Source organism: Mustelus asterias, chromosome 3 (assembly GCF_964213995.1).
Source record: "Mustelus asterias chromosome 3, sMusAst1.hap1.1, whole genome shotgun sequence".
NCBI classification, from domain to species: Eukaryota; Metazoa; Chordata; class Chondrichthyes; order Carcharhiniformes; family Triakidae; genus Mustelus; species Mustelus asterias.
Genome location: NC_135803.1, coordinates 61,775,400 through 61,800,151, shown reverse-complemented (window position 1 = coordinate 61,800,151; position 24,752 = coordinate 61,775,400). Strand labels below are relative to the sequence as shown.

General features: G+C 44.4%; 1 protein-coding gene across 7 annotated transcripts in view; it reads left to right on the top strand.

The window, feature by feature from the left end:
* LOC144491351 (beta-galactoside alpha-2,6-sialyltransferase 1-like) overlaps positions 1-23,745 on the top strand; it is a 146,153-nt gene extending 122,408 nt beyond the window's left edge. For all 7 annotated transcript variants that reach the window (XM_078209040.1, XM_078209037.1, XM_078209042.1 and 4 more), the window contains 2 exons: positions 2,293-2,467; positions 18,527-23,745. In XM_078209040.1, coding sequence (XP_078065166.1) covers positions 2,293-2,467; positions 18,527-18,777 — 426 coding nt within the window. In that variant the 3' untranslated portion in view covers positions 18,778-23,745. The remainder of the gene's footprint in view (positions 1-2,292; positions 2,468-18,526) is intronic.
* The last annotated feature ends 1,007 nt before the right edge of the window (positions 23,746-24,752 follow it).

Here is a 24,752-nt window from a genome sequence, read left to right as displayed (position 1 = left end):
GGAATTTACAGCCTCACTCGACCCGAGACCGGAAAATCCCATTGTCCGCTCTTCGCCTGCTCCGATTCCCGTGGCGGGTGGGGCGGTAGAATTCTGGCGGTTGTGCCTGTGGTTGCTCAGTGAGTTGGGTTTGCCAATGATGGTATCCACAAAGAGAGAGCTAGGTAGCACTCATACTCCAGGCTTACACATCAAGACAGAAACTTTACAGTTCAGAAGGAGGCCATTCAGCCCATCGAGTCTGTACTGGCTTTTGAAAGAGCATTCTACCGAGTCCAATTCCCCTGCCTTATCCCCATAACTTTTCACATTCTTTCTTTTCAGATGGCAATCCAATTCCCTTTTCAATACCTCGATCGAACCTGCCTCCACCATCCTCTCAGGAAGTTTGTTCCAGACTCCACCTACCCTCCGGTTGAAGATGTTTCCTCGCATCTTTGTCAATCATTGGAATCTGTGCCTTCTAGTTCTTGATGCTGTCTTGAGTGGGAACAGTTTCTCACTATTTACCCTGTCCATGCCCCTCAGGATTTTGAATACCTCTATCAAGTCTCTTCTCAGTCTTCATTTCTCCAAGTAAAAGAGTCCCAATCTCTCTCATCTATCCCCATAGCTGCAGTTCTTTATCCCTGGAATCATTCTTGTGAATCTCCTCTGTACTCTTTCTAATGCCTTTACATCTTCCTCAAGTATGGCGCCCAGAACTGGATGCAGTACTAAATGGGGCCTAACTAGTCTCTCATACAGGCCATGTTAGCAAAACAGTGGGGGGCTGTCACTGCCAAATACACTGGCATGACTCAGAAATGCAAAAGGGGAAAATAATTACAAAACAAAGAAGCTAGCTTGCTTGCATTTCTAATAGAAGCCAGTCTTTCGGGGAGAAGAGTGGTGATGTCCTTTTCACATATTTTCCCCTTTGGTATGTTTGGGGAATTGGTTAAGAAATGGTACAATAAACTGACTTGGCCATGTCTTTGCCCCTCCCAACAATACTGTAGGATTTTCAGGGCTTCTCCTGACTGGAGGACATGTCCAGAATGGTTATTTGTGAGGTGGGGAGGTGGCATTCCCACATGCAGGAATATCCCAATAAACTTGGGGTACTCTCTATGTACTGGAGGATCTGTGGAACCAGGAACCAGCTCCAACATCTGAGATGAGAGAGTTGGTAACCTATTACTGCTGCTGCCCAGCCTTGTCTTCAGGTTGTGTGGCCTGCTGGCTGTTGCTCTCAAACAGTAGTCAGAAAGCCTCAAATACCAAAATTCAAGTGAACAATGGACCAGGGATAGGCATGAAACACACCAATACCCCTCACACCCACTGGTTCTCCAACAGGGCCAAGAGAAGACAATTGGCCCCAAAATGTGTTTATACTTCATCTTCAGCTCATCAAGTTGAAGGATGATGTATGTTGAAGCAAAGGAAAATCTCCAATCTATCCTTGTAACTGAAGTTTCTCATCCCTGGAAACATTCTTGTAAACCTATTGTTATTGTTAGCATTGTGACCTATCATGCGTGAGTATTTATGCATTGGGCACTTATTGTGCAACGGGGGATGGGGAAGTGATGACTTAGCATGAACGCACTTGATGCTCACACGTTATTCTTACAGTGCATTGCTACAAAAATTGCAGTGTTGTTGGACTGCTTAAAGCATCAGTCACATTTGTTCGCTGGTCAAAGTTATATAATGGCTTACTTGTGCCTTTCCTTGTGTAATGGGAGCTGGTAACAGACCAGGTCAGCACTGATTGTGGCACACAGACCCCTCACATATTTGGGCGACACAGTGGCACAGTGGTTAGCATTGCTGCCTCACAGCGCCAGGGACCCAGGCTTGACTCCTGGTTTGGGTCGCTATCAGTGCGGAGTCTGCACACCCTCCCTGTGTCTGTGTGAGTTTCCTCTGGGTGCTCCGGTTTCCTCCCACAGTCCGAAAGACATGCTGGTTAGATGCATTGGCCATGCTAAATTCACCCTCAGTGTACCCGAACAGGCGCCAGGGTGTGGCGACTAGAGGATTTTCACAGTAACTTTATTGCAGTGTTAATATAAGCCTACTTGTGACACTAATAAATAAACTGAAACTTTTGTCGATTGTATAATGGACTTATACCTGCTGTATTTTAACGGAACACTCAGTGATGGCAGAATTTCAGTGAATCTACTTCAGAACAGCACAAGTCATGTTTTGAAAATTGCAACAATAATTTTGTGAGCGACGGGGAGGGAAACAAGTATCACCCTACATCATGGTATTCAATATTTCTGTTTTCTCCCACAGTGGTTCAACCATCCAGATTATAATTTCTTCGACAATTACAAAAAATATCGTAAAAGTAATCCAGACCAGCTCTTCTACATAATGAACCCCAAGATGCAATGGCAGCTTTGGGACATCTTGCAGGAGAACACAGCTGAAGAAATCCAGCGCAATCCTCCTTCCTCCGGTTTGATGGGTAAGTGAAGAGTTCTGCAGCAACTGAGGCTGACTTTAACAGAATCCCTCCAGTGCAGAAGGAGGCCCTTTGGCCCATCGAGTCTGCACCAACCACAATCCCACCCAGGCCCTATCCCCGTAACCCCATGTATTAACCCTGCTGGTCCCCCTGACACTAAGGGACAATTTAGCGTGGCCAATCAGCCTAACCTACACATCTTTGGAGTGTGGGAGCACCCGGAGAAAACCCACAGGGAGAACGTACAAACTCCCCACGTCAGTCCCCGAGGCCGGAATTGAACCCAGGTCCCTGGAGCTGCGAGGAGCTACCTTTGTGTGCTTCAGTCATGTAATTGCTCTTGGTTACAGGAGATTGTTTTCCTATTCTGTTCTGTGTTATCCTTTGTGAAGTAATATAGCCTTTTCTTTGCAGCTGCAGGTTGCTATTTATCTATTATATGTAGATATAAAATATACATACATATATCAGTGTAAGATGCCAATTGACTTTGGTGCTTGTCACTGCTGTATTCAGAGCAATGAACATTGGAATAAATTGATCCTGGTTTAGTTTGCTTTCAGAATGAAGTGTGGAAGGAAGTATGAATGATACAAACTGATGGCAATCTCAACATTTTAAAATGGCAAATGTCAATTAAATAGCAACATGCTTGGTGAGAAAAACAACTGGAATATTGGGATGTACAGATAAGGATGTTTAAGCGGTGATGGCCGAGTGGTATTATTGCTAGACTATTAATCCAGAAACTCAGCTAATGTTCTGGGGATCTAAGTTCAAATCCCGCCAAAGCAGATGGTGAAATTTGAATTCAGATAAAAATATCTGGAATTCAGAGTTCACTGATGACCGTGAAACCATTGTCGATTATCGGAAAAACCATCTGGTTCACTAATGTCCTTTAGGGAAGGAAATCTGCTGTCCTTACCAGGTATGGTCTACATGGTCTACAGGGCGGCACGGTAGCACAGTGGTTAGCACTGCTGCTTCACAGCTCCAGGGACCTGGGTTCGATTCCCGGCTTGGGTCACTGTCTGTGTGGAGTTTGCACATTCTCCTCATGTCTGCGTGGGTTTCCTCCGGGTGCTGTGGTTTCCTCCCACAGTCCAAAGATGTGCGGGTTAGGTTGATTGGCCATGCTAAAAAAATTGCCCTTAGTGTCCTGAGATGCGTAGGTTAGAGGGATTCGTGGGTAAATATGTAGGGATATGGGGGTAGGGCCTGGGTGGGCTTGTGGTCGGTGCAGACTCGATGGGCCGAACGGCCTCTTTCTGTACTGTAGGGTTTCTATGATTTCTATGTGGTTGGCTCTTAACTAACCTAACAAGCCACTCAGTTGAAGGTGATTCGGGGGATGGGCAATAAATGCCTGCCAACCAGCGATATCAATGTCCCATGAATGAATTAAAAAAAGATAAAGAGGTAGTGTTGTAGTTTGGCATGCTACCTTCAGGTTTCAGTTTTGTAGTACAGGAAAGATATAGGATTATTGGAAGGATTTCTCAGAAGGTCTGATCCTAAAAGCCTAATTTATGAGGAAAGGTGATCTAACCCGGGACTTGACTCTCTATACAGGCAAAGAAAGAGTGGTAACTTGATAGAGAACTTCCGAATTTTCATCGCTGTGCAAAATTTGTATTCAGAAAAGTTCTCTTGGGCACTCGGTTTAATTGTGAAAAAATAGAAAATTTGGGCAAATTTTAAAAAAAAATAAGTTTGTGAACAGAATTTTGGAATAGATAACTAGTGCAGTTGGTGGAACTGAAAACAGTGGCAGATGAACAAAAAGGTAAATTGGTGCTAAGTAATTAGTCTCAGAATCACAGTAAGGAAGGTGAACCTTCTCCTTATCCTGTTCCCTAGCTATCTCAAGATGTTTCATAACCAGTGGGCTCCTTTTCAAATACAGTCATGGGTTTGAGGACAAATCTGACAATGTAATCATAAGTGAGATACATGACCAGTCATTCTATTATTCATGGTGTTGTGAAAGATTCATTGTGACTCAGAACATTGGGACAACTCCCTGTTCACCTTTGAACTGTATCGTTGAATCCTTTTCATCCACCTGAGCAAGCAGGTGAGGCCTCAATGTAATTTCTCAGTAAACCAAGTGGGCGATTCTCCCAGCCCACTGCGCTAATTGAGCAGCGAAATGGGCCAGGAGACATCAGCAGAGGCCGTTTAACGGGCTCCCCACTGGGCGCCACAGCCTCCATGCATCTCCAGCTCCAAGGTTTTTGGAGTTATCAGCTCTGCGCCAGAAATATTGAAATTTGGATTTGCATGTGATTAGAAGGTCCGGGACTGAAGTCTCCGGGTCCGCTAGCATCCCTCCCTCCCTTTACAACTGCTCCCCATTAATGGGGAACAGGCAGCGTGACCCCACTGAGTGAACAGAGGCCATTGAGGCCCCCCCACTGATTTTCAGAGTGAATACCACTCGAGCACTCTGCAGTGCTCAGAGTGTGGGAGATTCATTCTGATAATCCCACTAAACAAACCAGCAAGAGTTACTCCAGTTTTCAAGCGAATTCGGCATTTAGAACCTTTTTGGGAGAATCACCCCCCTAAGTATTACACTGAAAATGCAACATTCCATCAGTACTGCACTGAATGCACAGTCCAGAATATTTCCTTAAACCCTGGACTGGATTTTGAAGGTTGTCATGATGTGGAGATGTCGGCGTTGGACTGGGGTAAATACAGTAAGAGTTTTAACAACACCAGGTTAAAGTCCAACAGGTTTATTTGGTAGCAAATGCCATTAGCTTTCGGAGCGCTGCTCCTTCGTCAGATGAAGTGGAAATCTGCTCTCAAACAGGGCACACAGAGCTCTGTATGCCCTGTTTGAGAGCACATTTCCACTCCATCTGACGAAGGAGCAGCGCTCCGAAAGCTAATGGCATTTGCTACCAAATAAACCTGTTGGACTTTAACCTGGTGTTGTTAAAACTCTTACTGGATTTTGAATCCATAACCCACTGATTCAGACACGTATGCAAATACTTAGCTTAGTTGGTATCTCTCTGATGGTGGAAAATGATGGGTGGTTTGTAAGGGTAGAGTAAATGGGCCTCTCATTTTTATCTACCCCAAACATCCCAATATAACGAAGCATGGATCCAATACTATAATCAATATTCCAAGTGATTTATGTGGGAACGATTGGATACCAAGTACTGATAGAAGAATTTAGAGAGGTGGCTGAGGGCTTGGTTGAAAAAATAGGTTTTACAGCGACCTTAAAAGCACATTAATAAATAGCAAGGGAAGAGCGAGGCTTGGTGAGAGTAAGCTAAAGCTGCTGAAGGCTCTGCCCAAAACCACATGTGATGCTTTAAGGACAGGTTCAATTTCTCTATCAATGGTTCACTTCATCACCAAAGTTTTGTATTCACCTGATCAGCCCATGAATTATCTTGTCTTTTGTCCTTTTTGTTTCAGCTTTGGCGATGGTTTGCACTGTGAGCCTTGCCTTTTCACCTGGGTTTCTCATTTTTTTTAAAAGAAAGGCTGGTTGGCTCTGATCTGTCTCGCTCACCCTGAATGTGAGTGGCAGGGAAAATTTGCATGACAGTAATCCTGATAAGACATGTGAGTTCGAATGTGGGTTGGCAGCAGCTGCAATCTCCAGCTCCTCCTGGCTCCCTTTTGGAGTAAGATAAATTCAAAAGGAAACCACCGGAAAGCTCCATCCGTGACCTCTAATGGTCCCTTTAAGCAACACATTAAGACAGCTGTAGAATCTGATAACTCTTTTCACAACCAAGTTTAGAAATAGGCACAGGAGCCTCATTTCAATGCAGAAATGAAGCCAGAACTCATTTCAGGTGACCATCATTGCCACCCTATACCAAAGGGCCTGGCTAAATTTAACAGAGGCCCAGGCACGTATGCACATCAGGGGCAAATCATCCCATTGTCAGATTTGTTATCATTTACAGTTTGAATTTCTTGCTCAGTCCTTGCTTCCATTGTGACAAAGTCAGGCCCAAACATTATTCACTTTATTTTTTGGCTTCAGGAAGGGGTTAAGACCACAAGTTGCCTCCTCATTTCCTCAGCTCTGACGAAGGGTCATCTAGACTCAAATGTTAGCTCTCTTCTCTCTGCTGAGATTTTCCAGCATTTTCTGTTTTTGTTTCAGATTCCAGCATCCGCACTATTTTGCCTTTTGCCTCCTCATTTGTTCAGTCACCTGTTGCTTTCCATTTTTTCTTTATTCATTCATGGGGCAGCAATAAATGCTGGCATCATTGGCTGACCAGTATTTATGGCCCATTCCTAGTTGTCCGAGGGCAGTTGAGTTAACCACATTGCTGTGGTTCTGGTGTCATATATAGCCATGATGTGGAGATGCCGGTGTTGGACTGGGGTAAACACGGTAAGAAGTCTCACAACACCAGGTTAAAGTCCAACAGGTTTATTTGGTAGCACAATCCACTAGCTTTCGGAGCACTGCTCTTTCATCAGGTGAGTGGGATTTCAGTTCACAAACAGGGCATATAAAGACACAAACTCAATTACAAAATTCCCTAAAGGACGCCAGTAAACCAGATGGGTTTTTCTGACAATCGACAATGGTTTCATGGTCATCATATTCTTAATTCCAGGTATTTTTAAATCGAATTCAAATTCCACTGTTTGCTGTGGCAGGATTCGAACCCAGGTCCCCAGAGCATCAGCTGAGTTTCTGGATTAATAGTCTAGTGATAATACCACAAGGCCATCATCTCCCTCATGAATAAAATCAGCAAACTAAGCAAAATTATTCATCCTGATAAAGACTGGAATCTGATCAGTGTTTAATCAACAAGCAGGAATAAGGAATTGGAATTATCAGAAGCTTGATCAAGTAAAAAGTGAATTATTCTGAAAAAAAGACCATTCAGCTGAAATTCTTTACAGGCACATTGATGGATGAGAGAAACATGGCCAGCAAATGATATGAGAAAGAACAAGTTAATGACCTGATAAATTGGAATTGGAAAAATCAAAATAATGCAGCAACAGAGAAATGGAATACGTATCTATAGGATAATCCTCGAGTTGTAATTGGAGATGAGGAAAAAAGATTGAACTCTGCCAGTGAAAGGGACAAACTAAAGAAGAAATATTGCAATTGAATTTGACCTGCAAGGACCGAGCAGCTCCAGACAACCAAATGTTGCTGCAAATGTTTCACACAGCATGTGTTGGCATGTTCGACCAAATTAACTTGAAGCATTTTGGTGCAACTCAATGCCAACAACTGCCGGGAAAAATCACAATATGAGCATTTTTAAAAAGATCAGAATGCCACCTTTATCTTTGAAATGGAATATCATCAAACAATTCCCACATTTTAAAAAAAAAGAAAATCCATGATCGTGCTTTTCGCAACCTCTTGGGGGATGTCCAAGGGGACATCACTCTTTGACCTTTCAGTAGATACGATGCAAAAGGTTGCCAAAAGTAAACAGCCAAATTTACAAAGCTCTGCTGCCAGCATGCCTCCCTAAGCATTGGACACTGCCCTGAGATTCAGGGCACTAGTGTTATCGGTAAAGTTAAATTGTAAATTGCTATTCGTAAAAGTGGCCATTAATTTGTCACTTTGTCATAAAAACATAATTAGTTCACTAATATCCTTAGATAAGGAAACCTTTGCTTCCCTGACTCTTCCCCTCCTCCCGCCCCACCTCATCACATCTGCTGCTGAAACCCTCATTTAATAGCTTTGTTACCTGCAGTCCTGCCTATTCCAATGCACTCCTTGACAGTCTCACCCATTCCACCCTCTGTTAACCTGAGCTCATCTGAAATTCTGCTGCCCATGCCTCACACAGAATCTCATTCACCCATCACTCTGTGCTCACTGACCTGCGCTGGATCCCAGCTGAGCATTGCCTCGAATTTAAAACTCTTGTCCTTGTTTTCAAATTCCTCCATGGCCTCACTTTTCCAATCACTGTAACCTCGTCCAGTCCCTTAACCCTCCGAGATGATCTGTTTCCCATCAATTCTAGTCTCTTGAGCACCCCCGATTTGAACTGCCCTACCATTGGTGGCCGCATCTTCGGCTGCCTCAGCCCTAAGTTCTGAAACCGTCTTTCTAAACCTCTCACCTTCCTTTTCTTTCTTTAAGACACTTCCCGAAACCAACCTCTTTGACCAATAGCTATCTGCCATAATATTCTTATGTGGCTCAGTCTCAGATTTAGCATTTGGTGCTCCTGTGAAATGTGTTTTATCATGTGAAAGGTGCAACATTTATACAATTGTTTTTATTGTCCTAACTTTTAGCGGATTTCCACAGCAATATGGTTGGCTCTTAGCCCTCAGAAGTGGCTTGGTTGGCCACTCAACTATATCAAATAGAAGAAATCCCATTATCACCTTCTAAAGGGAAATAGGAATGGGCAATCTCCACATCATCAGAATGAATAACAAAGAACATAATTGCGGCTCTATCCCTGATCCATGTCTGACCCTGCACGATGGTCTCTTACAAAGAATATTCATTCATAAAAACAACTCAATAAGTGCAAATGAGTTTATATTAAAATTGTGTTTTTATTAGGGGAGGTGATGGCCTACTGGTTTTATCGCTAGACTATTAATCCAGAAATTCAGCTAATGTTCTGGGAACCTGGGTTCGAATCCCGCCATGGCAGATGGTGGAATTTGAATTCAAAGCAAAAAAATCTGGAATTAAGAATCTACTGATGATCATGAAACCATTGTCGATTGTTGGAAAAACCCGTCTGGTTCACTAATGTCCTTTAGGGAAGGAAATCTGCCGTCCTTACCTGGTCTGGCCCACATGTGACTCCAGAGCCACAGACTCTCAACTGCCCTCAGGCAACTAGGGATGGGCAATAAATGCTGGCCAGCCAGCGACGCCCATGTCCCACGAATGAATTTTTAAAACTTCTGACCAGTAGGTGGAAGTATTGAGCTATAGGTAAAAAACTTTGGACCAAAAGCAAACAAGTTTCAAGAGAAGAGATTCAACATCCCAGATTAGTATTTTTTTTAACAAAGTTGCCATCAATGCTTGCTGCTTAATTTTCCTGTTGTTCCTCACATATTGTAAGTTAATCCTACCCAAATAATGCATCATGACCTAGTTGGGAGGATACGTAAGTAAAATACTCCAGGTCTTTACCAAGCTTAAACTGGACACTGGGAATTCAGCAAAAAGGATTAATAATATAGTAATCCCTGCAGTGGGGAACCGGATCCACTCAGTGCATTATCAGGACTGCTGTGGCCTGCTCCTTCCATTTACATTCACTATTTTTCAATGGACAGAAAATCATTCAGAGCATGCCTGTGATCTCCTGACACATGTTCCCAATGGCGAAAGCATGGCATTAGAAGTGAAAGAGTGACTGTGCGGGCTGGAAATACATCCGATTCTTTTTCACATAGGTGCTCAGCTTGATATCCTGGAAAGGCGGCATGATGGAACAGTGGTTAGCACTGCTACCTTACAGTGCCAGGGACCCAGATTCAATTCTGGCCTTGGGTGATTGTGTGGAGTTTGCAGAGTCTCCCCGTGTCTGCGAGGGTTTCCTCCGGGTGCTCCGGTTTCCTCCCACGGTCCAAAGATGTGCGGGTTAGGTGGATTGGCCGTGGTAAATTGTCCCTTGCTGTCCAAAGATGTGTAGGTTGGGGGGATTGGCCATGCTAAATATGTGGAGTTATGGGGATACGGCAGGGGAAAGGGCCTGGGCAAAATGCTTGGTCGGAGAGTTGGTGCAGACTTGATGGGCAGAATGGCCTTCTTCTGCACTGTAGGGATTCTCTGATTCTGTGAATTTGAACTACATGTTAAGCAAGATATCGCACACTGTTACTATGAAGTGGTATTTTCTAAGCTGCTGCCTCGCTCCAAATAGACATACTGGGCCCGATTTTACCAACACGTTGCGCCATTTTGGGGTGCAAAAACATGGTGAAGTCAGCTATGAGGTGAGTGGCGTGATCTGCAACTGCCTCTGCGCCAGTTCCCCCTTTACCTTAGAGCCCAAAATGGCTGTGATCGGCACCACGCCCGAAACGGGCACGATGTCAATTTAAATACATTTGCATACATTTAAATTGACTTAATGGGCTGGACACCCAAATTTACTTGCATTTCCCCCTTTACCACTGTGTTCGCCCGTCCAGATTTGGTACGAAACAGACATGGTCCGTAAAGATCTGTTTTGGGCGCTCCAGCTTCTGAAGAGGTAAGTTCAGAGCTTCCAGCGGCTCTCTGACTCAAATCGGTGCTGGGGAGGGGGTGGAAGGAGGCAGACCAGATTTTTCCCGGAGGATTTGGGGGGTGGCGGGGTGGGGGGGGGAGAGGAGGAGGAAGGTGGGTCAGATGGATCTCTGGTCGGGGGGGAGGAGGGAAGCGGGTCAGATGGATCGCTGATTGGGAAGGGAGGAGGAGAGAGGAGGAGGGAGGCGCGCCAGATGTATCTCTGGTGGGGGGGAGTAAGGAGGAGGGCCAGATGTATCTCTGGTGGGGGGGAGTAAGGAGGAGGGCCAGATGTATCACTGGGGGTGGGGAGAGGGGGGCCTGATGTATCTCTGGTGGGGGGAGGGGGGGAGGAGGGAGGCAGGTCAGATCATTCTCGGGTGCGGAGGGGGGGGTCCACTGCTACTCTGTGTGCGATCGGTGGGGGGGGAAGTGGGGCAGAGGGTCGCGATCGGTCTGGGTAGTGGGGGGAGGTGGGTGGATAAGGGGACAGTTATGTTGTGGGGGTGGGGCAATGTCTGTGGGGGCCATCAAAGAGGCCCGAGAGTGATGTGGCTGGGGAGCATTTTTCGAATTTATTTTTGCTGCGCATGCGCAGTTGAAGGGTCCAATTGGAGCAGCAGTATTTTGGGCATGATAAGCCCCGCCCACAGGCTTCTGTAGCGCGATTCAGATTAGCTGCTACTTTTTCAGATACAGTGCGTATGGGGGCGCTGGAGAACAGGTTTACAAGTCGGATCTGGAACACTCCCAGATTCAGCACTTAGAATCAAAATGGTAAAATCGGGCCCTCTGTCTTCCACACAATTGAGCAACATCATGTGTGAATTTCAGTGCTGATGCAACAGCAGGTATGTAGGTCAAACATCCCAGTGATTGGCCACTCGAATCAAACAGCATAATCCTTTGGCTGTTTGTAATAGGCAAAGTACAGACTGCATTCAACCAGCTTGTATTTCCAAAGCTCAAAGCAAAATGTCTGCAGTCAGATGTGGTGCTGCTAAGGGGCAGCACTTGCTGAACAATCCTGAGTTCACTAACAGCTACACTAACAACCAATTGAAGATAATCGGTTGAGCTTGCGACATAGCTCATTTACATTTGTTCAAAGTGCCATACATTCAGATCAGGGACAAGTACTCTGCAAACAAAAGGAATATGTTCAAGCCTTGTGCCGTTTTGAATCACCCAGGAACTTGGCGACTTCATAGTTCTCTCGTTTTCTTCATGGCAGTGCCTTAGTCAATCAGGGTGGATTTGCCAACCATCAGCACCCTTTTCTCCTGTAGTGGGTGTGGCACAGTGGTACAGTGGTTAGCACTGCTGCCTCACAGCGCCAGGGACACGGGTTTGATTCCACCCTCGGGTCACTGTCTGTGCGGAGTTTGCACGTTCTGCCCGTGTCTGCGTGGGTTTCCTCTGGGTGCTCCGCTTTCTTCCCACAGTCCAAAGACGTGCGGGTTAGGTTGATTGGCCATGATAAATTGTCCCTTCGTGTCAGGGGAGCTAGCTGGGTAAATACCTAGGGTTACGGTGAGAGAGCCTGGGTGGGATTGTTGTTGGCGCAGGCTCGATGGGCTGAATGGCCTCCTTTTGCATTTCTATGATTTTAGTATAAAATGTTGTGATTGTTTTTTAAGCTCTATCATTGGCAGCCACTGAGTGACAACTTCATAACTGTATTCTGAGATCACTCATATTCATCCTCATAGAATGCTCAAAATCTGTGAGTACAGGAATCATCACAGGCAGGGGCACTTGATTTGGTGGGAGACACAACATTCATTTCCCAACAGTAGGATAAAATGTTGGAATTCTGTTCTCCCCACTTCCAAGGTGATTTAAAAGTCTATCGAGAGTCCCGATGAACAAGTATTAGCATCTCGTGCATGCTCCATCCCTATTAAAAGGCCACTTGGCTGAAATTAAGTTTGCCTTCTGCATTAACGTTCCCTGTCAGCGAGAATTTAGAACGTTCAGTTTTACAACTGTATATCAATGGTGCCTGGTGTGCTTCACCTCTTCCATGACTCTGAGGTCTGTTGATGTTGCATTCTCCTTCCTGGGGACCTCACATAACTGCAACTAAGGCTGGAGAAGGGAGACAGGTGAAAGCTAGAAGGGTGAGTGTTTCGGGTGGAATGGCGGAGCGAAGACTGCACCAGGGAGACAGGCTTATGGGGAAGGGTGGAAAGAGGGTCCGGAGAAGATGAGGGTATTAGAGAGCGGGCAGTGTGGATGGTGGGGCCTGGGGTTTGAACTTAGGGTACTGGTGACAGGAGGGAACAGTCACATTCAGAGAGGAGAATGGGATACAGTAGGGTGTCAGGGTGAAAGTCTGTTAGGTGAAGATCTCACCTAGGGGATCACAGAGGGGGACTAGACAGAAAGTGGGACAAAACAGGGTCAGGATGGGCATGTGGATGGAAACCAGGTGTTGGCTATGAAGGGAGGAAAGGCTTATGGAGGTGGATGGTGATAGGGTCAGAATAACCGGCGAGGTTCAACGTTGACAGAGGGGAGAGGAATGGTAATGTTGGGTGGGTCTATGGCGATGGGGGATAGTTGGTGAGCGATAACAGGAGGGCAGATGATAGTGAAGTAAGTCTGAAAGGTGATGCGCACCATTTTTCCAAACTGACTGTGCCCAGGCAATTAGTCAGTCAGTCTGATCCTTCAAGGTGGGAGGAACGTCTTTTCGGGTGGGTGGAGTTCAAGGTCAGCACAAGTGGCCAACTAAAGGGACAGCCTAATAATTATGAGGCAATTAGATGTCAAAGGTGCTCACTTGTGTTCTCCACTCTATGGTGAAGGTTTGTTCCTAACTCATGGGCGTCATGACATCGAGATCCCAGCAAGGCGTGGAGCTGCTGTTCATTCTTTCATTGCCATTTGCCATCCGCTGCAGGGGGGTAGGGAGGAAGTTGAATATCTTCAAGGCCCCCAGCTCGTAGAGGGCAGCCAACTTGCGACTCCAAACCTCCATCCTCTCAGGTGAATGGTCATGGCTGACAAGGGATCATGTGATTAGTCTTCTATGCGGCCAAGTCTCTGTATGGAGTTTTAAGGGTGGTGGAGATTAGCGGAAAAGGGTCCGCGTGACACATGACTCTCAACATCCTGACCAAAAAGCAATATTTCCATGTGTGTTCATATATGAATGGGAGGAACACCCATTTCTGGTCTTCCAGGATGTGCTTTTCCTGGTGGGGTGGGGTTGCCACTTTTAGATGGAGGCCAGGTGAAGGACTGAGCATTTGCATGTTGGCTTTGAGATAGAGGGAAAGCTGTTCACACATCCACTGAAGTGTGAATGATGCAGGCTGCAGACATGCCTGTCTTGATAATGGACTGTCTCCCTGATGAGGAGGAGGAGGGCCCATCGCAGGTTGGTACAGGGACAGAAGGAGCAAGGGCCTGAGCAGCAAGGGACAGCAGGGCCTCTGGAAGCCAAGATGCTGGTGAACAGGGTCAACTGCAATGGCGAGCATTGCTCGAGCCTGAGTGTATTGCAGGCAGCGTTCTGATCCAGAGATGAGCAAAAGACAATGTGGGAGTCGCCACCCTCTGTTCTGGGATGTAATTGCTCACATCTGCCAGCGTCTCCAATATGAGCTGCAAGGACTCTGGAAGGGTAATGTGGCGCTCCTGGCCTGCAGCGAGTGAATGGCTGTCCAGATGCCCTTTAAGACAGTGCAAAATTGCACAAGTTCAGCCATTCTGACTTTCCTGCCCACCACTGGACGTAGACTCCAGAATGGAAGAGTCCACCCTACGTGTTCAGAATGGATTTCTGCACAAGTGTCTGAGTATATATACACAGAGCTCTCCCATGGCGCCTGAGAGTGCAATTACAGCAAACCAGTACTATCTGCAAATCAATTCTACAACTACTAATTTTGAACAAGGAGCAATTTCATTCATTGATTTACCAGTTGGGGATTTAATGGACTGTTGTAGTTAATAATGTGCAGCAAATCATTCACATTTTAATTGAGGCAAGTAGGCTAATGGAATGATTATCTGCCGACATTCAGCAATCTCCATTCACACAATCATTCCTTCCTTTCATTTATGTTTCATTAATGTTCTGGCAGCATCACTACAGCTGCATTCTATTCACTTGTACAAGAGATTTACTCTAAACATCAGGGCTGGAATTCTGCCGTCCTGCCCACCATGGGAATTGTAGCGGGGGGGGTGGTGGTGGTGGTGGTGGGAGGGGGGGGGGGGGGGGGAGGGGGGGGGGGGGCGGACCATACCATGCAAGGACCGTAGACCTCAGGCGGTATTCTCCGGTTTTGAGGTGAGCGCGACCAGAGAATCCCGCCTGAAATGCATATATATATAGAATAAGGAATCAATGTTCTGCTCATTAATTTCATTTTCTTAGCATGTCTATAAGATTATAAATGATATAATCTGATGTTACGGACAGAAGAGAGACAGGCAAACTGTACTTCTCTCCCCTCACCAATCGGCCACAAGCAGAAGGTATTTTGAATTATTTTTAAATACGCAGTGATGTGTTTTCCCAAACGCTCGATGATCCAATTTTCTAATTGCTGCAACAAACGTGCATTGTGATTAACTCAGAAGGTTAGTTCATTTCACATTCAGCACCCGGGGAAGGAGTGTTCACATCTTCTCACTCCACGACACAAACAGTAAAGGGGGGGATAGAAAATAAAGCTTTACAATTGTCGATAGCAACAGTACAAGAACCACAGAAATGGATATTAGTTCACTTGATTTCAAGAGTCAGAGTTCAACGGGAGTTACTTCATGGAGGACCTTGAGTTCATCTGGCTGAAGACCAGAGTTGTAATGTTCTCTTTACAGTTGGTGCTGATACAGCAAGATGGAGTTGGTACACAGAGAATGGGTCCGTTCTGCAGGAGTCTTCCAGTAGAGACAAGCTTTCAGGGATAGGCTATTTTCAACCTGCAGTTCTGCTTCTTGGTGTTCACGGGTAAGCAGCAGACCGCCTGTGAGGCCAAAGATGTAGGGGCGAATTTTCCCATTCCACTCCCTTAGTAGCGGGCAAGAGGCGGACCATGGAAAGGTTCGTTGACCTTGGGTGGGATTTTCCAGTCTTAGGGCGAGCGTGGCCAGAAAATCCCACCCCCAGTGATAAAATCGTCCAAAACGCCAAAGGTTTGGGTCATGTGACATGGCCCATTAATGGGTTAATTGCAGCTTCACAATCAGTTTCTCTTCTTCTGGTCAGAATCTATTGTTTCCTCTTAAGAGGGAAGTGAGGTGATTATTATCACATTTGGGCAGAACAAAGTTTTAGGGACATTTAAGCGGTTATTGGATAGGCACATGGAGCACATCAGGATGATAGGGAGTGGGATAGCTTGATCTTGGGTTCAGATAAAGCTCGGCACAACATCGTGGGCTGAAGGGCCTGTTCTGTGCTGTACTGTTCTATGTTCTATTAACAAGCTTTGATCTTTCTCATTTGTGATAACTCAGGTTGGGGGAACTAGTTCATCTGCACTCCCTCTGCTTTCTTTGATTACAAGGGGTCTGTACGATGAAGTGTGGGATTCCACAGGCTGAGAGAAGAATTCCCTTGCGAAAAAAAAGAGGAATTTCTTTGTTCTCATAACTCCTGTTGGTAAATTTCAGAACAAAGAGCCAATCCTGTGATCTTATAACTTGTAGGAGCCACTCTTTTTCATTCAGCAGAAAGTCCATTTTTAAAAAACTGGTAAAATAATAAACGTTTGTATTTTTTTAATGTCATATTGACCGAACAGAGCGTGAATATCTTATTTTAAAATTGGTCATATTGCTTTTCAGAACAAGCCAAGCTTTCAGTGCAAGTCGAGTTTGTTCTGCATCTACCAGTACTGCCATGTCACACTGCCTGCACTATGGCCTCACATGTAAACTCTTCGAGTTCATCAGTACGCTTAGATCTTTGATTGTAACTGGACCTCTTAATTTAAAAATGATTACAACATCTGATTTTTGATTTAATAATGCAACTTTTCTACCTGTGGTTAGGAAACCTCAAACATTTCTAGCATCCCACCATGCATGCTGGAGCAGAGAGTCACAACTTCCGAGTTTAATCTCTGGTTCGGGATGATTTCAAAGTTTAGGATTACTGTAAAACATAGACATAGAATGCCTACAGTGCAGAAGGAAGCCATTTGGCCCATCAAGTCTGCACCAACCACAATCCCACCCAGGCCCTATCCCCATAACCCCATGCATTTATCCTAGCTAATCCTCCTGACACTAAGGGACAATTTAGCATGGGCAATCCACCTAACCCGCACATCTTTTGGCTGTGGGAGGAAACCGGAGCACCTGGAGGAAACCCACGCAGACACGGGGAGAATGTGCAAACTCCACACAGACAGTGACCCAAACCGGGAATCGAATCCGGGTCCGTGGTGCTGTGAGGCAGTAGTGCTAATCACTGTGCCACCGTGCTGTGGTGGTTTATTGAACTTTGATTTCAGTAACCGACCGCACTTACAAGGGTGGTCAGAAAATTGATTTCCTTCACTTACCAAAGTTGAGAAAGAAAAAAAAAGAGTGAATTTAAAATGGGTTTGTTGATTATTTTGCAGGTATACATTGCCCGAGGTGCCTCATGAACGATTTCATCCATGGCTCAGGGAGTTTTATGTCATTGAAATAAGTTACTCCTGGGCACGGGCGTTTGATGTTGTAATTTGAACATTTTATAAGTATCAATAAATCTTACAGCAATTGATGTAATTGTAGTTGAACTAAAAACAAAATAGTCAATGGGGAATATTCTTGCTTACAATTACTTTCTCATTTCTTGATTAGGCATCAAGAAATGAGAAAATCTCAGAAATGGATTGTCAGTATTGGCAGTGTGAGCTAAGAATAGTTCGCTGTAATTAGCAGCTGAAAGAAGAAAGTGTCGTACATTCAGTATTTTGTGATTTGTCTGACCACTACAGAGAAAGCATTCTCTCTTTAGATGCATGAAACATGACAGTCAGGACATGCATTTGGCAGAAGAATAACTCGTCGCACATGTTCTGTTGCAAATATGTAACTGGGCGAGTTTTTAATTGTGGCTCAGATGACCCACGAACAATGGAATGGAAATTGGACGGTGTGGTAATTTGACCAGGATAGAAGCATGCTTTTTAATGCTTAATTGCCTTGACTTTTAGAAATACAAAATAAAACAGTACAACATGTACACATAATCTGGCGTCAGCGACAAACAGGTCCCTCGACCGGTTTTCATGGCAACAACAACCTGCGCCTGCTCGTACTTACTGAGGACGTTGGTATACATATTCAAAAAGACTTGATTCGTGGTCTCTGGAAAGGAGGGTGATCTGCTCCACTTGATTACTGTACAGACAGTGAAGACAATAATCATCCATAGTATCAGTGCCATAATATCAGTGCCATAGTTTCAGTGCCATAATATCAGTGCCATAATATCAGTGCCATAGTTTCAGTGCCATAATATCAGTGCCATAATATCAGTGCCATAGTATCAGTGCCCTATATTTCTGATTAATTGAGCAAAAGTTCCCTTTGTGTGGTATGGTAGTCAGGAGCCTGCAGCAGGACACTCATTATGTAAGACATCCTGATTATAAGTAATAAATTGGATTTAAAACCAACATCCACGAAGGATTTGTGAAAGGATGGAGTTGAGCATACCTCTCCACGGTTACACATTTCTACACACCCAGTGTATATTATTGTCTGGTTTCCTCTTTCTGTACAACATATGCTCACCTGTTGGTTTCTACCTCTTGTACTTGCACATTCACCATCAGATAATGTCTACTTTTCATTCACAGGTATCCTATTAATGATGACCATTTGCAACCAAACGGATGTTTATGAATTTCTGCCCTCAAAGAGAAAAACCGATCTCTGCCATTATTACGAAAAGTTCCAAGACCAGGCCTGTACGATGGGCGCTTACCACCCATTGATGTTTGAAAAGAACTTGGTGAAACGTATAAACCAGGGTCCAGATGAGGAGATCTACTTAAAAGGCAAAGTCACGTTACCAGGATTCAAAACATTCAAGTGTCCGAAGACATGAGCTGTCTGCGCTTGATTTGCTATCCCGTAAACCTCAGTTCAACTTGCTGTTTCTCACCTTTAATTTGCAGTAAATCTTCTTTGAATCTCGGCATATTAAGGATAATTTCAACATATCAGGCATGTGTTAACCTGGCAAACTAGATTGCTCTGTTGTTATAGGATCAACCCAGCTTACAACCCATCAATGTAAATTCAGCAAGTTTTATAATAAGCGAGCAATCCACTTCACTAGGTTATCACTCGGCTGCAAATTATCACCCTAAAATTTCAAAAGTTAAGATAAAAGTACTGACAAGTTACAATGAATATTGTGCTTTACCAGAAGTAAATTAGCAACCTCTGAACATGATTCCAAACTCTTGAACCGTAGTTTAAACATATGATACCCGGGCAGACAAGTTAAATCGTATTGACAGGAATTGCTTGCTTAGGGAACAGTTTGGGGTTGTAAGCAGCCTGTAGGTAGTATGGCCAGGCCTTCCATAATCTGTCTGAGATTGTACAGCATCAGAAAATGGCTGTAGCAATTCTGGAATGAAACCTTGGGGGAGCAGTTTCAACTGGCAGCCAAATATTTCTCTCCTGAAAACATGTGACAGGTAACTGGCAGGGATCCCAGAGCAAGGAGGGTAGAGAACTTCTGCAGGCCTCAAGGAGGGCGATTGGGATCCTGGGGAGATTTGGGGTGTGAGGAAGATCTGGAAGGGAGGGTGTCTCCTGTCTGAAGGAGGTGTCTGATAGAGGAACCCCCTTCACTTTTCTCCCTTGATCAAACTATGATCAATTATGGGTGTTCCCCTTGAACTGTCACTCACCCACCAACCTAGAAATTGAGGCTGGGTGGGAAATGGTCCTTAAGTGGCCCACCTATCCTGAGGCCCTGCCCACCACACCATTAGTACAGGATGGGTGGGATCCCAAAGTGGGAGGTGTGGTTGATTCTGGCCCTGATCAGCCATGCGATGCCTTAAACATCACTATCCATAACTCCTGACTACAACAAGCATGGAAAAATACATGTTTCCACAACCACTCGGACCCTCTGAGTAAGCCACAGTCCATCACCACCAGTCCATTACCCTATATGGATTCATGCCTGCAGTCAGAATATTAACTGTTGAACTAAACATTATTTCATAAATTATTTAGAATTATGTAGAAAGAATCTGAAGCAACGTAATTGAAGGACAGGTATTTCTGACTATACCACCAAATGCATGTGAAAGTGATTACATCGTGGGAGTGAACAATATGAATCCAGTGTGAAAAACCTTGTATATAGTTAATCTCAGACTTGAAATGTGAATTATGTTGAATGTACACAGAAGCAGATTGTCCAATGGATCCGTGTTCAAAATGTTCAGAAGTATCCAGTTGTACCAAAACAAATTGTGTTCTGACTGATGTAGTGCGAAGTCACTATTGTTATGCTGTAAATGAGCCTTTTGTAAGCCCTTTTCATTTAAACCTTACAGCAGAACCTTCCATTTCTTTCTCCCTCTTGTGTTAACTTAGCTTCCACTTAAATGCATCTTGTGGTAGTGAGTTCCAAATTCTAAGCCTGAGATTTGTTATACTTTTCTGATTGACGTGTAGGAAATTGGATCCAATTGGAAAGGGTCTTACCATTACCCATCTTGCACAACCTTCTCTGGAGCCAAACAGAAGTCACTTTTACCACTATCCCACTTGCACTGATTGCTTCTGCCAATCAATCAATAAGCATTTGACCACTAGCCACTGTTGTTTGTGACACCTTTTACAAACCACTGTTATAGGCTCCACCCCATAAGACCATAAGACATAGGAGCGGAAGTAAGGCCATTCGGCCCATCGAGTCCACTCCACCATTCAATCATGGTTGATTTCAACTCCATTTACCCGCTCTCTCCCCATAGCCCTTAATTCCTCGAGAAATCAAGAATTTATCAATTTCTGTCTTGAAGACGCTCAACGTCTCGGCCTCCACAGCCCTCTGTGGCAATGAATTCCACAGACCCACCACTCTCTGGCTGAAGAAATTTCTCCTCATCTCTGTTCTAAAGTGACTCCCTTTTATTCTAAGGCTGTGCCCCCGCGTCCTAGTCTCCCCTGTTAATGGAAACAACTTCCCTACGTCCATCCTATCTAAGCCGTTCATTATCTTGTAAGTTTCTATCAGATCTCCCCTCAACCTCCTAAACTCCAATGAATATAATCCCACGATCCTCAGACGTTCATTGTATGTCAGGCCTACCATTCCTGGGATCATCCGTGTGAATCTCCGCTGGACCCGCTCCAGTGCCAGTATGTCCTTCCTGAGGTGTGGGGCCCAAAATTGCTCACAGTACTCCAAATGGGGCCTAACCAGTGCTTTATAAAGCCTCAGAAGTACATCCCTGCTTTTGTATTCCAAGCCTCTTGAGATAAATGACAACATTACATTTGCTTTCTTAATTACGGACTCAACCTGCAAGTTTACCTTTAGAGAATCCTGGACTAGGACTCCCAAGTCCCTTTGCACTTTAGCATTATGAATTTTGTCACCGTTTAGAAAATAGTCCATGCCTCTATTCTTTTTTCCAAAGTGTACGACCTCGCACTTGCCCACGTTGAATTTCATCAGCCACTTCTTGGACCACTCTCCTAAACTGTCTAAATCTTTCTGCAGCCTCCCCACCTCCTCAATACTACCTGCCCCTCCACCTATCTTTGTATCATCGGCAAACTTGGCCAGAATGCTCCCAGTCCCGTCATCTAGATCGTTAATATATAAAGAGAACAGCTGTGGCCCCAACACTGAACCCTGCGGGACACCACTTGTCACCGGTTGCCATTCTGAGAAAGAACCTTTTATCCCAACTCTCTGCCTTCTGTCTGACAGCCAATCGTCAATCCATGTTAGTACCTTGCCTCGAATACCATGGGCCCTTATTTTACTCAGCAGTCTCCCGTGAGGCACCTTGTCAAAGGCCTTTTGGAAGTCAAGATAGATAACATCCATTGGCTCTCCTTGGTCTAACCTATTTGTTATCTCTTCAAAGAACTCTAACAGGTTTGTCAGGCACGACCTCCCCTTACTAAATCCATGCTGACTTGTCTTAATCCGACCCTGCACTTCCAAGAATTTAGAAATCTCATCCTTAACGATGGATTCTAGAATTTTGCCAACAACTGAGGTTAGGCTAATTGGCCTATAATTTTCCATCTTTTTTCTTGTTCCCTTCTTGAACAGTGGGGTTACAACAGCGATTTTCCAATCCTCTGGGACTTTCCCTGACTCCAGTGACTTTTGAAAGATCATAACTAACGCCTCCACTATTTCTTCAGCTATCTCCTTTAGAACTCTAGGATGTAGCCCATCTGGGCCCGGAGATTTATCAATTTTCAGACCTTTTAGTTTCTCTAGCACTTTCTCCTTTGTGATGGCAACCATATTCAACTCTGCCCCCTGACTTTCCTGAATTGTTGGGATATTACTCATGTCTTCTACTGTGAAGACTGACGCAAAGTACTTATTAAGTTCCTCAGCTATTTCCTTGTCTCCCATCACTAGATTACCAGCGTCATTTTGGAGCGGCCCAATGTCTACTTTTGCCTCCCGTTTGTTTTTCATGTATTTAAAGAAACTTTTACTATCATTCCTAATGTTACTGGCTAGCCTACCTTCATATTTGATCCTCTCCTTCCTTATTTCTCTCTTTGTTATCCTCTGTTTGTTTTTATAGCCTTCCCAATCTTCTGACTTCCCACTACTCTTTGCCACATTATAGGCTCTCTCTTTTGCCTTGATGCATTCCCTGACTTCCTTTGTCAGCCATGGCTGCCTAATCCCCCCTCTGATAACCTTTCTTTTGTTTGGGATGAACCTCTGCACTGTGTCCTCAATTACTCCCACAGGCAACAGCACAAGAAATCTGCCTTAAAAAAGAAACCAAAACTTGTGAAAAAAAATTACTTCCATGTTGTCTATAATCTGTGTTCTAAACTTATGCTAGAGATTTAAACAGCAAAAGTTTTGAAATTTAAATGAATTCACAGCCTCATTAAGAATTTTCATTCCATTGAATTTTAATTAGTAATGTATCATTTGTAAATATAGAAATATGAGACCGATGTAGACTACCAGGCCAATGATTTGTATTGTCTGTTATATTTTCAACCTGTAACCTAAAACAAAATAGTCCGGTCTCGCCCACCATGGGAATTCTAGAGAGCGGGACAGAAAATTTGATGGACTATTTAAAGATCTGTTGACCTTGGGCAGGAATGTCCGGTCTTGGGGTGCGCGTGGCTGGAAAATCGGACCCGTAATCTGAGTGAAAGATGTTCATCAATGTTGTCTTAATATCAAATCTGTATGAAGTGCAACCTAGGTTGTGCTTTAAACTATTTGACATTCTGAGCCTGGGTGGAAGTTTGCACCCCTCCCCCCCTTCCCCCCCACAGCGTGTTTTGCAGTGGAGGGGATAGCCTGTCATTGATCAGTGGTGGGATCTTACGGACCTGCCGCTATCAACAGGGTTTCCCATTATGTGCACCCTTTACCTCCCCCCCACCCCAAAACTGCAGGAAACCTGCAACACGGGTTCAATGTTGCCAGGACTGGAAGATCCCGCTGGCAGGAACAGCTGGAAAAACCCAGCCAAGTCATTCATTGGAAAATAATGGACTGACATTAGGATAGCAATTAATTTTGAATCTCAAACTGTAGATATGATTTACTTTGCCTCCAGTGCACCTTATAGTAGACATGGAAAAGTAAATTCATAGCTTATAGGTGCAGTTTTAAGTGAATTCTTCATTAATGAAGTATCCTTATCAGTGCATGTGAAATAGAGCTATTGGTTTAATGAGGGGCTAACTTGATTAGATGTAAAAGATGTCTGCCAGATTTTGTATCTGTTAACATTTTTTCTAGAAGATATTCAACAAAAACGTTGAATCAATTCCTGGATGTGGGGTTAATAAACACCATCTCCTGACATATTTTAGTCTTTGTTATTATTTCATGTAACCTAGATCACCATTTGTGAAGCCTTCCTAACTGTAGGTTACTGATTTTGAGGAGCCACACAACTTCTTGCTATTAGTATTCAGCAATACCATTAATCTTAAAGAAATGGGAAATTTCCATACACTGACTTAGGAGGGGGTGCAGGATTTTCCTATATGTTTTGGCAGTAAGATATTAAATTGCTTCTTGAGAAATCCTGATTCTTCGAGTTCAATGGAATAAAGGTGAAAATTGGCCTGTAACTTAAGATCATAAAATATCGGAGGAAAATTAGGCTGTTCAGCCCATCAAGTCTGCTCCACCATTCGATCATAGCTGATATGTTCCTTAACCCCATTCTCCTGCATTTTCCCTGTAACTTTTGACTCCTTTACCAACCAAGAACCTATCTTTCTCTGTCTTAAATGTACTCAATGAAGTGGCCTCCACAGCCTTCTGTGGCAATGAATTCCACAGATTCACCACTCTCTGACTGAAGAAATTCCACCTCATCTCGGTTCTAAAGGGTCGTCCCTTTACTCTGAGGCTGTACTCTCAGATCCTAGTCTCTCCTACTACTGGAAACATCTTCCTCATGGCCACTCTATCCAGGCCTTTCAATATTCTGCAAGTTTCAATGAGTTCCGCCCTCATCCTTCTAAACGCCATCAAGTATAGAGACAGAGTCCTCAAACGCTTCTCAAACGTCAAACCTTTCATTCCTGTGATCATTCTCGTGAACATCCTCTGGACCCTCTCCAAGACCAGCACATGCTTCTTTAGATACAGGGCCCAAAATTGCTCACCATACTCCAAATGTGCTCTGACCAGAGCCTTATAAAGCCTCAGCAGTACGTCCCTGGTTTTGTATTCTAGTCCTCTCGAAATGAATGCTAACTTCCTGATTCCTCAGCATTGGATTTGCGGGGGGCACCAGGATGAGCTGGGAAATCTCTCCTGGATGTTCCCAGGTAAGGGTTTATGTGACAATTGTCCAC